This window comes from Siphateles boraxobius, unplaced genomic scaffold (assembly GCF_051911475.1).
Source record: "Siphateles boraxobius isolate OS27281-9 unplaced genomic scaffold, OSU_SipBor_1 25, whole genome shotgun sequence".
In the NCBI taxonomy this organism is placed as follows: Eukaryota; Metazoa; Chordata; class Actinopteri; order Cypriniformes; family Leuciscidae; genus Siphateles; species Siphateles boraxobius.
Window position 1 is genome coordinate 6,978,852 of NW_027508866.1, and position 16,491 is coordinate 6,995,342.

Below are 16,491 nucleotides of genomic sequence, written 5' to 3' on the forward strand. Positions count from 1 at the left end.
AAAGGAGCTTCTTGTTGATTTGGCCAATCAGTGTTAACCATACATACCTCATTCCTTTAGACTGCAAGAAGATGGCAATCAGACGTGGTGTGTGATGCTGTATATCATTGATCTGTATATATTATAATTAAGGCTGCGATTTTACGCATTCATTTGGTAAGATTAATTATGGGGAAAATAACGCGTTAAAAGTATTAGTGCATTTAATGCACCCAACCCCGGCTCAGACCTGTACATCATATTACATTGCACACAGTTGCTTAGTGACGAACATGAAGCAGGGCAATTTTGCCTTAAATTTGTTTTTACACACGAGTAAGAGTCTTGTTTTCCCGAGCATCTGCACGACTGCAAATGTGAAATTGATTTTATACAACAGTTCAATAAACAAGAAGTTAATTTTGTGTTACATTTTAGACACAATATTGTCTTTGCTCAATTTCGCCACTAAAAATAAAGCCACTGCAGAACTGTTGTACATCTCCGATGAACACACAGCAGTATTTCATTACTGAATGAATCTGAATGAATTAATGAGCCAATAATTCAGTGACCCATACATAAAGATTCCTGAATGAATCAGCCATTTGAATTAAAGGAATAGCTCACTTAAAAATTTAAATTCTTTCATCATTTAATCAACCTTAAAATTGTTTTAAACCTGTTTGAATTTCTTTTTTCTGCTGCACACAATGGAAGATATTATGAAGAGTGTCGTAACCAAACAGTTGATGGCATGCTATGGCATGCTTATTTGTCCAGTAGATCGAAAGATCTGAAAAAGTCCATACATTTACCCACCCATAGATCCTCCCCTCGAAGAAATCAAGACAGAAGTGGGTGAAAGTGGGAAAAAAGAGACGGAATAAAACACCAGGTGTCTCCCTCGTCTGCTTGTGATCCGATTCCTATCGACCAACACGCATCTTAATACCAGGTGTAAACAAGGCCTAGAGAACAACTACCTAGCAACATGTTAAAAATGCTCAAAACTACTTGCCAACTGCATAGAAACATGCTTTAACCATAGAGAACAATGTCACATTTTCCTCAAAAAATTCAAAATTTGTGTTCTCATATTTACAAGGTATAATTTATTTCCATTTAAATAATTGTATAATAACTGTAATGAAATAGCAAATACAAATCTCAGTATCCTTTTCCAATCCCCTCAGAATCAAATCAATAAACTAAAATCAAGTTTCTCTAAAATTGTTTATACCCTCTTCCTTCTCTCCCTTCATGCGTTAGGGGGCTAGAAATCATATTTTCATAACCCATACAGAAATGTAATATATGTCAATATATGTAAATTATATATAATGTCAGTGCCCATGTATGTCTGCTGCCTATATGAGAATATATGCAAAATTCATATATATAAAACACATTGACATATATGAAACATATATTTCAAAATATAGCAAAAATGGCCGTTTTACATGTGAGTGCCATATATTTTCCCATATATATGTATGTCACATATTTATACTTAATGTTGTCCATATATGCGAGAAACCAATACTATACTGTAATATATGCAGATATATGGTATCATATATGGATGAACTCAAATATTTTCTTCACATGTTTGGACACATAAATGTTCATATATGTTGCAGACATATATTGTGTTCTCAGATAAGTCAAATATTTGTCATGCTATTTAAAATATAAGTACATATATGGCCATATATTACATTTTTGTATGAGAAAACAGGAATAATTACATGGTTGTTCTCTGAAAAGGGCCTGTGTATTCCCTATGTGTGTTTTGTGCTGTGCTCAAGGCTGATTATATATGCATTTGCTTACTTGTTGTCCCCTTGATTCATTGTCTGAAATTATCAATCTTTAAAAAGGTTTTCACTGCAGCCGTCCCCAAACACGGCCAAAGGGCTGATGGGAAATGAGGCTTGGCTGGTAGATCTAACTTCTTCTTGATTAGGGGCAATCAACAGTAACAGGGCTGGTGGTTACTCATCTTAAAAAGACATTAGAGATGTGCTCAGCGAAGCCTTCTGGGTGGTGATCACGACCAAACCATCTCATTCATTTTTGAAGGAGGAAGGCTGGATCTGTGATTTTGGCTCTCTGATCATTAGGGTTTCTGTCCTTAAGCCGTTGTTTAATAGACATTCAGATGCTGTAATGGATCTAATGCTGCTGCTAATGACTTTCTCTCTTTCCAATCGCAGGTCATGTGCCTTCAAGATTTTTTCGGGGAGGAGGACATCTACATCGCATGCGGCCCGGAGAAGTTCCGTTACCAGGATGACTTCCTGTTGGATGAGAGCGGTAAAGAGCTCTTCAGTATTTTCCTTTGTGTCCGTTTCAACAAAAGAACACAACATATCATGATCTCATCAGCATAAGGTCTGTGTGGATGGCATCTTCCACCTACACTGAAACTTTCTCTTTGTCCCATCTTGAATGAAGAACATCCTGTTACCATTTTGTTCATAAGCAACTTATGAATGAGTCCATTAAAAATTCATCACACAAATGTGGAATATAAAAGAAAGGCATATTCCCCCTTAACGCCTACACCAACCACTTCTGGGTTTTTGCTGTCTCCACTTAGATAGACCTCACCTCTCCTCAACTCTCCTCTCCATGTTTTCCTGTTGTTGTTGTCAGGAAATGAGAATCTGTTTGTGGCTCTGTCTGGTTTCCTTTCATTAATAGTGTGGAGAGACAAAGGCTGTTGCCGGTTTGACTCTTCTGTGCTGATGTGAGCTCAGTAAAGAGCAGGCGCCCCCGTTTTCTGAAGTGTATTCGGAAGAGCTCTCTCTATTATTGTTGGATGTTGTGCCTCATACTTTCCTCATTGGATGTAAAAATGATCTATCTATCTATCTATCTATCTATCTATCTATCTATCTATCTATCTATCTATCTATCTATCTATCTATCTATCTATCTATCTATCTATCTATCTATCTATCTATCTATCTATCTATCTATCTATCTATGATTTTGGTTTACAACGATTATTAAAATATGAAGATCAAAATAAACAATTATTGTGCCGCATTCCTTTCGCTCCTCCTTAAAAACCCTGCATATCAGTAAAATCATGTAATGTGACCTTCGTAAAATGGGACATTTCTGATATTGACTCACCGGTCCGCGCCTAAGCGGTCAGATACACGCAAAATATGTCAAAATGCCGGGCTTGGCGAGTATTCACGTAAACCCAGTTGGTTATGTCTTAAGCAAACGTAAACAGTTACAGAAGAAAACAGAATGTGTATCTGTGCATTCGTCTTAAAGTGACAGCAGCCTAATATAGGCCTACCATACTGTCTGTGTCCTTTATTTTAATCAAACTATCTATCCGTCTGTGTGTCTGTCTGTCTATCTCTAAAGTATCTATCTATTTGTCTATCTTTGTGTCTCTCAGTCTGTCCATCTCTCCATCTTTCTGTATTTTTTATATCCATCATTCACCCATCTATCTATATATCTATCTGACCGATTAATTGATAATTCTTTGAGTTATTACCAAATTAGAGCTGCACTGTACAGAACAAATGTAATGAAGAATATCAGATGATTTATCACGGTGGATTAGAGCGAGTGCAGTCAATCATGAGTAGAGATTTAATTATGAAGGCACTAGTAGAGGGACACGTGCCGTTCTAATGAGTTTTGATCAGAGTCAAGATGAACATATGAAGCATGCCGATGGCGAGATGGACAGAGCCAAAATGGCAGTCTTAGACGACAAAGATTTCCCTGAAGAACACATATTTAATATAATATGAGCAGAATGGTACCCCATAACAGCACTTTGTCAGTGATATCCCATGTTCATTTTTATTTGATCCATAATACTCTAAGTTATTGTCGATAAAGATGATTATGTAAGGCTGTGATTAACAATTGAGAAAGCATCTTTGTAATTTGTTAGTTATTTGTTAACTTGCTCTCTAAATGTAACTCCATGGAGACAGAGTAAAGTGACATCCTGCCCTTCAATAAATCCTGCCTTAAAAGACTGTGGCATTTACTATCATACCTGGTGTCACAGTTATATTGCTTTCTGAATTCATTATGTACACAGAGTTATTGCAGCAAAAGCAAAAATGGGACAGATAAACACGGAGCATGCGAGAAGCTAAGCAGCACTTCGTCTGCAGAGAATCTAATGTAATCCCCAGTCTCTGATCTGTATTTAGGGTTAAGGCACTGTCATCTTTTTGATCTCCTGTTCTGGCCTCCCTGGGCTGGTTGACTATTCGAGATAGAGTTGATTTTAAAATGCTAGTCTATGCCTATAAGTGCTTGAATGGACTAGCTCCATCATATCTTTCTGAACTTCTTGAGGTCCATAAGCCCTCTAGATCATTAAGATCTGCTGAGAAAGGAATTGTGCTGTCTGTACCACGCACAAAATACAAGCAACGGGGTGATAGGGCCTTTGCTGTAGCTGCCCCAAAGTTATGGAATACGCTACCACTTTATATTAGGTCCGCTCCGACTATAGGCTCTTTTAAAAGCCTTTTGAAATTTCACCTATTCCAGATGTCCTATTTAGGTGTAGAGGGATGAGCTCTTGTGCATTTATGTCTTATTATGTGATTTTAGTGTGGTGTTGTTTTGTGTTTTATTCTGTATTTTTTTAGCCTTTATTTTTATTTCATATTTTAGAATTTTTTGTACAGCACTTTGGTACAACTAACTGTTGTTGGAATAGTGCTTTATAAATAAAAAAATAAATAAAAAAAATAAATAAAAATCTTTTTGATCACACTTGCTCACACACATAAATGTGCTTCAACAAGCAGACTGTTTTTGAAGGAGGATTAATTTAGTGCTTCAGTTTAAGGATTATCTTCGGGAAGAGTTTGAGTTTTAGAGGACTTTTAAAGAGGATTTGAGATGGCAATCAAACTAGAGAGTCATTTGGTGCTGTGATATTAAAAACGATTGAAATAATGAAAATTAAGCAATCCGCTAGTTGACAGCATCATTTACTTTCCCTCATGTCATTCCAGAACTTTCTTTTTTTCTTTCGCGACATTGGGGTTTAAACAGCATTGGTCTTCCTTGACATTTTTCAAAATATCTTCCTTTGTTTCTGATAGATAGCATAAGGGCAACATGCCAAATACTAAAACTTTCTGAAATGCACATTCATTTTTCAGCTGCCAAATAGTAGTACCTGCATTAATTTTTCAGACTTTTGGACTTCACAATGTAATGTGATTTTTGTTGTGTGACAGAGTGCCGAGTAATGAAATCAACGTCCTACGCGAAGATGGGGTCTTTAAACAGAAGCTCTCCTAGAAGCTTTGCCCTTTCCAGACGCAGCAAGTCTCCTTCTGGATCAGGTAATGATTATGTGCATGCAGGTTTATACAACAGCAAATGCTTCTCTGAATAGTTTTTTGTGGACATGTGAACTCCCTTCTCAAACATTCTCTCTTTGTGGATTGAACATTTGTTAAAAGAAGATAATTAACTTCTCAAATCAGATAAAAACAAACTAATAGGAAGTCATGCACGTTTGACAGCTCTCCATGCAATAAAGCACCCCTGTGTGTGTGACCCCTGGAGCGGAGTGTGTTTGCTGGCTTCGGGGTGGAATTGCATTAAGATATAGCTGTCTGATTCAGAAGGGCACATCCCGGTGGAGAGGAGTCAAAGACGAGAGATATGAGATATTGAGGCACGGGCCGGGAAGTAGATGGGGTGATGAGAGAGAGAGAGAGAGAGAGAGAGAGAGGAGATGGAGGGGGTAGTGTGACTCAGTCCTGCAGATCCACATCAACTGTTGTGCAATGAATACTGTTGTGTGTGTGATCTGAATTATAGGCACTATGCGGTTTGCTTTTGTTCCAGTTTGCACTGGTGATTACCATATTCAAATGCCATGTTACAATACATGCATGCTACTCTATATTCCAAAAAGATAATAGTATTAAAGGTGTTAAAGGGTACTTTGGATTGAATGCAAAGTCTAAATTGTACTGCAAACCAGACTGTGCATCAACTGCTTGCTTATTTATTCGATTTTAGGTATAAAGGTATGAATGAGTGTTTTTAGAAAAAAAAGAAAACAGCTGTTTATGGATAAAACCAAAAAAACACATGCACTTCCTATTGATGCTTTACTGTGCTCTAGTTTTCTAACATACCGCCTTTGCGTCTTCACCTCTATAAGATGTGTGGCAGAGACATCTAGAAGCAGGGTTGATATTGTTTTCCTGTAGCCGTTATATGATTGGTTTAAATCGTACCAGTTGATTCTCTATGAGTAGAGGTTTGGCTTAGAGTTCTATCCGGTCGTCATGGAGACGCCGGCTAAGGGAGCTGTGCCTTGGAGACAATAGAGGTGCCCATATATGGGCGTCCCTTCCTGTTTGGCAGGCTTAGTGGAAGCAGGCTCAGAGAGTGTGGCTCATCACTTCTAGTCAGGCGGCTGTTTCTCAGACACTCGCAGACGTGATCCATAAAAGCATGGAATCGGTTTCACTTAGAGTGATTGGTGTGCCAGTCATACATTTTCACAATACAGCCCGTTAATCCTTTAAGAAACCCTGGGGTGAGGGAGAATGTGCCAGGTTTGCAAAGGTTTCATTACTGGTCTGGTTTAAGAATGAATTTACTGCGGTCTGCAAAGTTGATGATAGTTTCGAAATAAAGTTCTAAGAAATTAAAAAGTTGTAGACATTATGCTGGGTATGTTGATTATTTAGCTGTTTGGGTTTTCAATCAGAAGGTCAATGCATAGGCTGTAATATAAAAAATAGAATTTTCTTAAATTCTAATGCCATTTCTAACTATTAACTAGGGTTGGGTATCGGTTGGGTTTTATCCGATACCTACTCGGTATTTTTGAAACGGTGCCGGTGCTTAAACGGTTCTTGAACCGGTTACTTAAGAAAACGAAACCGCACACACTTTGTTAAAAAATAATACCATTTTATTTACAGGGCCAAACTGGACACAATATTAACTTAAATCTTTAAACAATATAAATAGAACATATGATAATAATAAATAAACCAATATAAAATAAAAATTCACATTTACATAATATCAAATAAAACAATATTGTATCAAACAATGTAATAATACTGGAGATTAATAGAGATTACTACCAGGGTAATCTAATGTCGACATGGCTCCAGGTTCCCATTTTTTGTCTGCCTTATCCAGTCATGCAAGTTATCTGGTCGTTGTACTAGTTACGGCAGCGCTTAGCTTAGGCCTGTCGCGATAATCAATAAATCAATTAATCGCACGATAAAAAAAATTAGCTCGATAATTTTTCCGGCCGCGATAATTTACATTTGCATGCTTGTTTTGTTTTCCTCGTCTCTCTCTATCTCTCTCTCTCTCTCTCTCTCTCTCTCTCTCTCTCTCTCTCTCTACCAAAGAGACTGGATGACAATATCAACGCTGACCGCCACACATTGATTTTCGAATGTTTTTTAAAAAAAATTTTTTTTTTTACTGAACCTATTTAGAATCGTATTTGATTGCAGAGCGCCGTAGCGCGTCCCTCTCTCTCGCGCGCGCTCTTTCACCCTCATATGAGGCGACATACCGCCGTCTAGGGCTTAAATCAAACTTCATTCACGCACACATAGGCCTATATGAAACACTTGCATACACATTAAGTAGTCAAACATACATGTATACTGCTGAATGCTCAAACTCTACACGCACGGGAACGAGATGCGCGCACACAAACTCTCCACGCACATATGAGACGCGCGCAAACACACAAACTCGCGCACACTCATATGAGACGCGAGCGCAAACACACGCACAAACTCGCGCACAAACTCAATGAGACGGAGCACACACACACACAAACTGTCCGCGCACATACTCATATGAGACGCGAGCACACACACACACAAACTGTCCGCGCACATACTCATATGAGACGCGAGCACACACACACACAAACTAGTGCAAATACTCATATGAGACGCTTGCTCACACAGTATATGATGCATATGATTCTCAGTGTGAACGGAAGTCACACATGTGCATTTTTTGTTAACAGAGTCCATTGCTTTTATTGTTTTTAGTTTTTTTTTTTCATTTAAATAGTCTTTAGAAATAAAAGTTTATTGATGTTTGAAAAGGTGTACCTGCATTATTATGCCATTATCATCATTATTTTAGATGAAAATGGTCTCAGAACGACAATATTATTGTTTATGATCAATATCGTTTATCGCAATAATTTCTTGGACAATTTATCGTCCAGCAAAATTTGTTATCGTGACGGGCCTAGCTTAGCTTGGCGAGTTTGGTATTTCGTTCCCACTGCGTCTAAGCTACGCAGCGTTGAGTGAATCTATGAAAGAGAACGTCTCTGGATACTGATGTAACCTATGTTCTCTGAATAGGGAAAGAGACGCTGCCAAGATCCTCGCGCTGCCGACAAGCTTCCTTTTTCGGCAGAGAAATCTGAGGAACAGATGATGGCGCGCGCGAGCGTCGAGGCGGCGCCCGCGCCATCAGCCAACGAATTGACGTGATTCTATTTGGCCTTCAGGCAATCGGCACAGAGAGGGCGTTCTGACGCGTAATTTTACACTGATGGACGCGAATTACTGTAGTTAAAATCTCCCGGAATCAAGAGCGAGCGAGCGAGCAAGAGCGTGCATGCGAGACAGAAGAGATGTGCTCCAAGCCGTATAGCGCGCGCACGGCGGAGAGGGAGAGAGACAAGCCGAGAGACCTTGCGTTCGTTCGTGTGCCTCATGAAGAGCATCAAGCTGCGTTCACACTACATGCGACCAAGCGACCCGATACCATTAATTTTCAATGGTGAGCGGGCGACTTCCGGCGACACGCGCGGTCGCGATTGGCTACCGGATGGAGCCCCGTTCACACTACAAGCGACTTTGTCGCTGCATGTCGCCAGTGGCTGGCGATGAGGTCGCTAGTGGGCGTTCCCACTACTGGTTGCCTTTATGAATGACATCCAATGATTGCGGCGTGTCTGGCGACGCGACAAAGTTGAGATCTGTTTAACTTTATGCAAATTAAGAGCTACTTTCGTAAGCGACAACCAATAAGAGCAGAGCGCGCATGATCCTTCACCACATCATTGGATGTCATTCATAAAGGCAACCAGTAGTGGGAACGCCCACTAGCAACCTCATCGCCAGCCACTGGGCACTGGCGACATGCAGCGACAAAGTCGCTTGTAGTGTGAACGGGGCTTCAGGCACCGAAATCAGGCACCGAAATTTTCGTTCTAATTCGGTCTGGTTACTACCGTTTACGTCGGAACCGGTTCCCTATTGGCACCGCGTTTCGGTACCCAACCCTACTATTAACCTTAACCCTATAAAGCCTACTGTATTATATTTGGGATTTTTATGGGTTCTAAATTGTCTCCATGATCAAAACCTGTTGTACACTATCTTCTACATGACTTCTGATAGTTTATACTTTTTAGCAAGTAAAAGGCCTTTTAGTATAATTCTATAAATGTCCACATTCAAGTCGTGTCTTTTTGCTGTGAAATTTTTCATAATGTAAAAGCATAACTTTTATACTGTTAGTATGTCAAGATGAACATTTACTGGAATGAGGCAACTTATAGGTTTACTTGATCATCCATAGGCTTTTGTTTATCTATTTTTACTCATTTTGGGTCTCAGTTTGAGGTCCATTTTCCAAATACTGCCAAATGTTTTGATTTTGTCTCAAGGTTCAATAAAAACCTGATTGGTGACGTACGCACGGATCAGAAATATTTTTTTTCCTGAACTGTTTAAGACTGTGTTTACCTTATTATTCACCAAGAGGGGCATTGTGACATTATTTTTGAGTGTATTTGACCATCAATAAGCCGCGAAAAAGAGCTAATTTTGGCAGAGGCGGTTTTATTATGTGTGTGCACTTTGGATGTGAACACGAAATTTGTGGGAATGAGCGAAATTCAGACCCGGTCATGCCAACATCTAACCGGAGTGAATCAGATGACTGATATTTCAGTACCGATACATATCGAAATATTGATATTTTTGACAACACTACGTGACGTTGCTGTGCTGTATGGTCACGAAAGCTTATCGTTTGCAAGCGTTTTAAGCATTGCGGTTTAAAAAACATGTGATTTTAACCCATTGAAATGCAATAAGCAACGAAAGAGAACTTATTTCGCTCAAAGAGAACTCATTTCACTATATGTGCGCTCTTTCTGAGAGGCGTGCATACAGGAAGCCGCTGCTCAGAGCGCTTAACAACTGAACTGAGTGCTTCTTTCAGCGCAATTGGGCTTGAACGGTTAAATACACAAACAGTACATGTAATGTCACATTCATTTATGTCTTAAGTGAAAGTAAACAGTTAAGAGAGAAAACGCATATGTAACAGTATATTGGATCCATGCATTGGATCTTAAAGTGACCTGCTATCGTCCATGTCATTAATGTTAATCACTCAACAAAAAAGAGAAAATATCTCACTGTTCATGACTAAATCACTTTTGAGAGACTTTAATAAGAATAAATGTATATTTAATTTACACAGTGAAGATATGCAGTAATTTTTATATATTTGATTACATTTTATTCATTGTATAAATAAAAATAGTTTAAACATTCTTCAGAATATCTTCTTTTATGTTCCCCAGAAGAAGAAAAAAGTTTGGAACGGCATGAGAATAAATCATGAAATTTTTTAATCATGATTGAATCTTTATCATGATCCGTTATTTTTATATAATTATATATTTTTGATATATTAGACATTTTAAGGTTCTTAATGAAAATTATTATTAAGTCTGGGTTGGTGGTCTCTGGTTCTGTAATGTGTAAAAATGTTTGGTTATTTAATTTAGTCTCCACCTGCAGCTAAAGCATTGAAACCTAACCTATGCCTTACACCGTCTTTATTTCTCGCTCTCCTACTAGGAGTCCCACACTGGTGTGGGCAGGTGTATACTAAGTGGAGGCGTCCTGTACTTTCTCAGCAAGACCAGTGACTAGATATGATTGCAATTGCTATTTTGTAGCTGTTGCGTTGCTGTTTGGTTATTGTTACTTATAGGTTGTAGTCAATGTCATTGTATTCACAGCTACCAGAAAAACTGATGGTCAATATATAGACTAAAAATTCCCGTCAAACAGACTGGCTGATAAACAGACATCTGCCTTTTAATCTGTCAGACAGCATAAGTCAAATGTGAGATATTTCTTGGGATGAATCAGATAAGTGATTTCAAGAAAGGTCTTACTTTAAGTGTCTGTGAGAGAAGCTGCTCACTGTATGAGTGCTGTTTATATAATACACCCTGTCAGGCTAAGTATAGCACATTGATTTCTGTTTGAGAGTGGCCTGCACCCTTTTAAACACACATGAACTCACTTTTGGTGAATTTCTATACAAATGGCACTGATGTACTGTTTGTGTACAGTTACGAGAAGCCTTTTGTTTTTTAACACAACGAAAAACTGAAGCCCATGTCATCCTACGAATTATTCACAGTTTGAGCGGTACGATCAAGTGTTGAGCATGACAACACATTTAGAGGTGCTTTAACAAAGAAGACACAGCGAGACAGACATAAACAGCCTCTCTCTGTCATATTTATCAACAACTGTGTGGGATGGCGGAGATGGTTCATTACAGACTGCATGTCTTTCTGTGCCTGTCCTATTTACTGAAGGCATCCTTCCAAAGGATTTCTGATCTATAATCTTAGGTCGTTCTCCTCACAATTTTTTGCCAAGCTTTCCTTTGAATTTGCACGGAGGAGCTTGGCCCTGCAGTCGACTGAATTTTTATCCGAGCAGTTTATCCAGCGAGTAAACTTTAATTAGAGCACCAGAGAATAATCTTTAATCAGCTCGAAACACCACTGGCTGACTGTCCTCAGGAAAAGCAGAGCTGCTCCTGTCACTCTAATTCAGAGACCTTGTTATTATTCTTACTGTGTAATTCTAGCCAGTTGCTCAGCTTGTTACTGACAAACCCACAAACAGCTCATTAACCCATTAGCATGTGCCCTACAGCGGGAAAACTGAACTATAACTGTCGTTAACGCATGTTTATTATTGTGTATGATTCATCGGTGCACGTTATTCCAAAGAAAAAAGTTAGTGAAAGTGTATTCACTTGTTTCACCTTGGAATGACTATATTTCAATGGATGTTAGCTACACTCTAGAAAAGTCTGTAAAAATAGGATACTATGCTAATATGAAGATCATTTCTGTATTGTTTTTTCTCAGGTGTTTAATGCTTGAAGAAAATATACATAAACTGAAAATGATCAGTATCTTTTTCTATAGATTCTTTTCTTATATTTTAGGCTGCAGGCTACTGGCTAACATTTACATTTATGCATCTGCCATTTTTTTAATCCAAAGTGACTTTTGTATTGCATTCCATATTGCATATATATATATATCTATATATATATATATATATATATATATATATATATATATATATTTTTTTTTTTTTTTTTTTAATCAGTTCATGCATTCTCCGGGAATCAAACTCATGACCTTGGTGGTACTAGCACCATACTCTTGAGCCCTAATAGCAAAGTCCAAGTCTCACGTCTTTGAGGTCCAAGTCCAAGTCAAGTCTCAAGTCTTTGAGGTCCAAGTCAAGTCTCAAGTCTTAGGGGTACAAATCCAAGTCAAGTCTCAAGTCTTTGAGTCAAATTCAAGCCTCAAGTCTTTGGGGGTACAAGTCCAAGTTAAGTCTCAAGTCTTTGGGGTACAAGTCCAAGTTAAGTCTCAAGTCTTTGAGTCCAAGTCAAGTCTCAAGTCTTTGGGGGTACAAGTCCAAGTTAAGTCTCAAGTCTTTGGGGTCCAAGTCCAAGTTAAGTTTCAAGCCTTTGAGTCCAAGTCAAATCTCAAGTCTTTGGGCTACAAGTCCAAGTCAAGTCTCAAGTCTTTGAGTCCAAGTCAAGTCTCAAGTCTTTGAGGTCCAAGTCAAGTCTCAAGTCTTTGGGCTACAAGTCCAAGTTAAGTCTCAAGTCTTTGAGTCCAAGTCAAGTCTCAAGTCTTTGAGGTCCAAGTCAAGTCTCAAGTCTTTGGGGGTACAAGTCCAAGTTAAGTCTCAAGTCTTTGGGGTCCAAGTCCAAGTTAAGTTTCAAGCCTTTGAGTCCAAGTCAAATCTCAAGTCTTTGGGCTACAAGTCCAAGTCAAGTCTCAAGTCTTTGAGTCCAAGGCAAGTCTCAAGTCTTTGAGGTCCAAGTCAAGTCTCAAGTCTTTGGGGTACAAGCCCAAGTTAAGTCTCAAGTCTTTGAGTCCAAGTCAAGTCACAAGTCTTTGGGGTACAAGTCCAAGTCAAGTCTCAAGTCATTGAGTTCAATTCAAGTCTCAAGTCTTTGAGTTCCAAGTCAAGTCTCAAGTCTTTGGGGTACAAGTCCAAGTTAAGTCTCAAGTCATTGAGTCCAATTCAAGTCTAAAGTCTTTGAGGTCCAAGTCAAGTCTCAAGTCTTTGAGTCCAAGTCAAGTCTCAAGTCTTTGAGTCCAAGTCAAGTCTCAAGTCTTTGGGGTCCAAGTCAAGTCTCAAGTCTTTGAGTCAAAGTCAAGTCTCAAGTCTTTGGGGGTACAAGTCCAAGTTAAGTCTCAAGTCTTTGGGGGTACAAGTCCAAGTTAAGTCTCAAGTCTTTGGGGTACAAGTCCAAGTTAAGTCTCAAGTCTTTGAGTTCAAGTCAAGTCTCAAGTCTTTGGGGTCCTAGTCCAAGTTAAGTTTCAAGCCTTTGAGTCCAAGTCAAGTCTCAAGTCTTTGAGCTACAAGTCCAATTCAAGTCTCAAGTCTTTGAGTCCAAGTCAAGTCTCAAGTCTTTTAGGTCCAGGTCCAAGTCAAGTCTCAAGTCTTTGAGGTCCAGGTCCAAGTCAAGACTCAAGTCTTTGAGTCCAAGTCAAGTCTCAAGTCTTTGAGGTCCAAGTCAAGTCCCCCTGTTTTACTCAAAAATATATTTCCTTACGAAAGTACAATGATTTGTGAAAGTTGTTTTGTTTTTATTTTTATTATAGAGTTGCACAATATATCAAAGATATTGGCCAATATTAGCATAATTTTTTTCCCAAATTATCCATCAGATGAGGAAACAGATAAGAAACCCCAGACACTGTTATCTGTTGTAATTTCACTAGAATCATGTCAATTATTGGAGTCTACAATGGGAATGCTATTTGAAAATAAAAAGTCCATACAGATGTGTAATATTGACTGTAATATAAAAAGAAGTATCAGCTATCTGTCTGCATCACTGTTTGTCTGCAATAAAAACGTATGAAAAGTCATGTTTGTTTGTATGTTGGTGATGGAATACATTTTTTTCCGTAGCCCTTATTGCATAGGGATTGATATTACTGTATCCTGGTCCACTCTTTCTTGCTCCTCTCTGAAAGCCTGTTGTGCATATCACATAGATGCACCATAAATAGAAATTTCATTAAAAATGATATCCACTGTGAGACAGATGCGCTTTCGTGAATGTACTCAGAGCAGAGCGCCGCAGAAGACAGAGAGAACCACTGGATCTGGATGCTCTGTATACTTTAATAATGCAGTAGTGTGTTTATATATAGTGTATTGCATAAGTTTGTGTGTAAACATATGTGTTCATTCTTATGCCATGTAAATACTTTATTTTTTTTATATTTCCACTATAAACTCCACTACTATTTCTCAGCTTTTTGTTAAGGTGTAATTTTTTGATAAGGTAATTTTTTAAAAATCTCATATTTGCTATATTGATTTCTAAAGCCACTTTTTTTGCAATGTCCATTCACTAATTTACTCATCTGCACCAATAATGTAATGTCTTTTGAACTGCACCTTGAGGCTTTTCTCTGCTCATATTTGTGTGATGAATTTAATAAAAAAGTTGTAATCAATTAAAAGCCCTAAAACATAATCATGTCTTCTGTGACTGATCGTAAGTCATATTCAGACCAAATTATTATTATTATTATATTTATTTCTGTTGAGCTGTAGTGGGAGTGTTAGATCAGGTCGGGGAGGACGCTGTACCTCTTTTACAGTCCCTTTTGGATCATATTCTACCTTTGAATTATGGACAAAGGGTCAGATGCAAACAGTGGATCAAACTGCACCTGGTGTGAAAAAGAGAGAAGTAAACAGCAGAGAGAGAGAGAGTGAGAGGAGAGAGAGAGGAGAGAGGTCACATCACTGGATCCATCCTCCCACAACTGAGCATGTTACACAAGAGCAAACTCAGAGTCATTTCTCTCTTTTCAGTGTCTAAATTTATATTTGTATTATAAACCCTGCTGGACTCATATCCCATACAGTACATAAACTATGGGCATTCTCCCAGCAGTCTCCTGCAATGCTGTAACATCCTCTTTAGCTCCATCGTTTATGTTTGTGTATTTATGGGGGAGTGCTGGAAGGGGGGAATAGATTCGACCTCAGGTTGGGTTATGAACGGGATATTTGATTACTTGCAGTCGTGAAAATGAATGTACATTTGAGCTGTCAAACCTTCAGCTCACAACAAAAACATTCCTTATTATTCATGGTGTGATAAAATGAGGAACATTTATCAGAATCAGTTATTCTTAAACTGAGTGTACTTCCACCCAGTCTGAGAGACACACACACACACACACACACACACACACACTCACACACACACACACACACTCACTCACTCACTCACTCACTCACACACAGACACACACACACACACACACACACAGAGACATGCGCACTCACACTCACGCACACACACGCATACACACACAGAGTGAAGACAGATTAAATGTTTTTTGAATGTTTTTGGGCCTTTTAAATAGTGACATACCTCTTCAAATGTCTTCACGAGATTTTTTGGACATATTTCACTATATTTATAAGGAACATTTCCAAAAATCCAACCTCACAAGTACAGCAAAATCTGTAAACGCACTCAATGCATGCATTTCAAAGAAAACTTTGTCCAAAACTCTTCAGTTCAGTGTTTTTGTTTTTGGCAGGACGCCATTTAGAACTAATCACTTTCAATAATACTAGACTGAACGCTGAAAGTATCGACATCTAACAAGCTGTAATTGATTTTTGTGTCGTTCTTGTAAACACCACAGCTCACAAAGAGTCATGTTGACAAAGTGCTATTATAAAGAAGCACTTTCTATAGGCTTTTTAAAACATCTTTAATTCTATTTAAAAACGAAATAAATGAATCAATAACCAAATAATCATATAAATGCCTGAAAACAAATAATACATAAAATGAATAAATAAATAGCCTACCTGAGATCAAATAGGCTGCTAACCTACTAAGTTAACCAACTAAATAACGCCACATTTTATGTAGGTTCATTGAAGTGACTTGGTCATTTGACATTGTTTTCACTACACATAATGAGCGAGACCTAAGAAATTACTATTTCATGTTAAAATACGGTAGTGTTTATGTTTGTATCTGGTCGCGGTTCGAGTGCCATTAAAGGTCTGTCGGTGAGAAGATTCTGCGCGTTTCCACCATTACCTCAGCCCGCGCGCCTCC

The 16,491-nt window shown here is 38.4% G+C and overlaps 1 protein-coding gene across 4 annotated transcripts in view; it reads left to right on the forward strand.

Moving 5' to 3' along the window:
- dclk1a (doublecortin-like kinase 1a) overlaps positions 1–16,491 on the forward strand; it is a 56,568-nt gene that overhangs the window by 22,406 nt on the left and 17,671 nt on the right. For all 4 annotated transcript variants that reach the window (XM_077242275.1, XM_077242273.1, XM_077242278.1 and 1 more), the window contains 2 exons: positions 2,199–2,298; positions 5,232–5,339. In XM_077242275.1, coding sequence (XP_077098390.1) covers positions 2,199–2,298; positions 5,232–5,339 — 208 coding nt within the window. The remainder of the gene's footprint in view (positions 1–2,198; positions 2,299–5,231; positions 5,340–16,491) is intronic.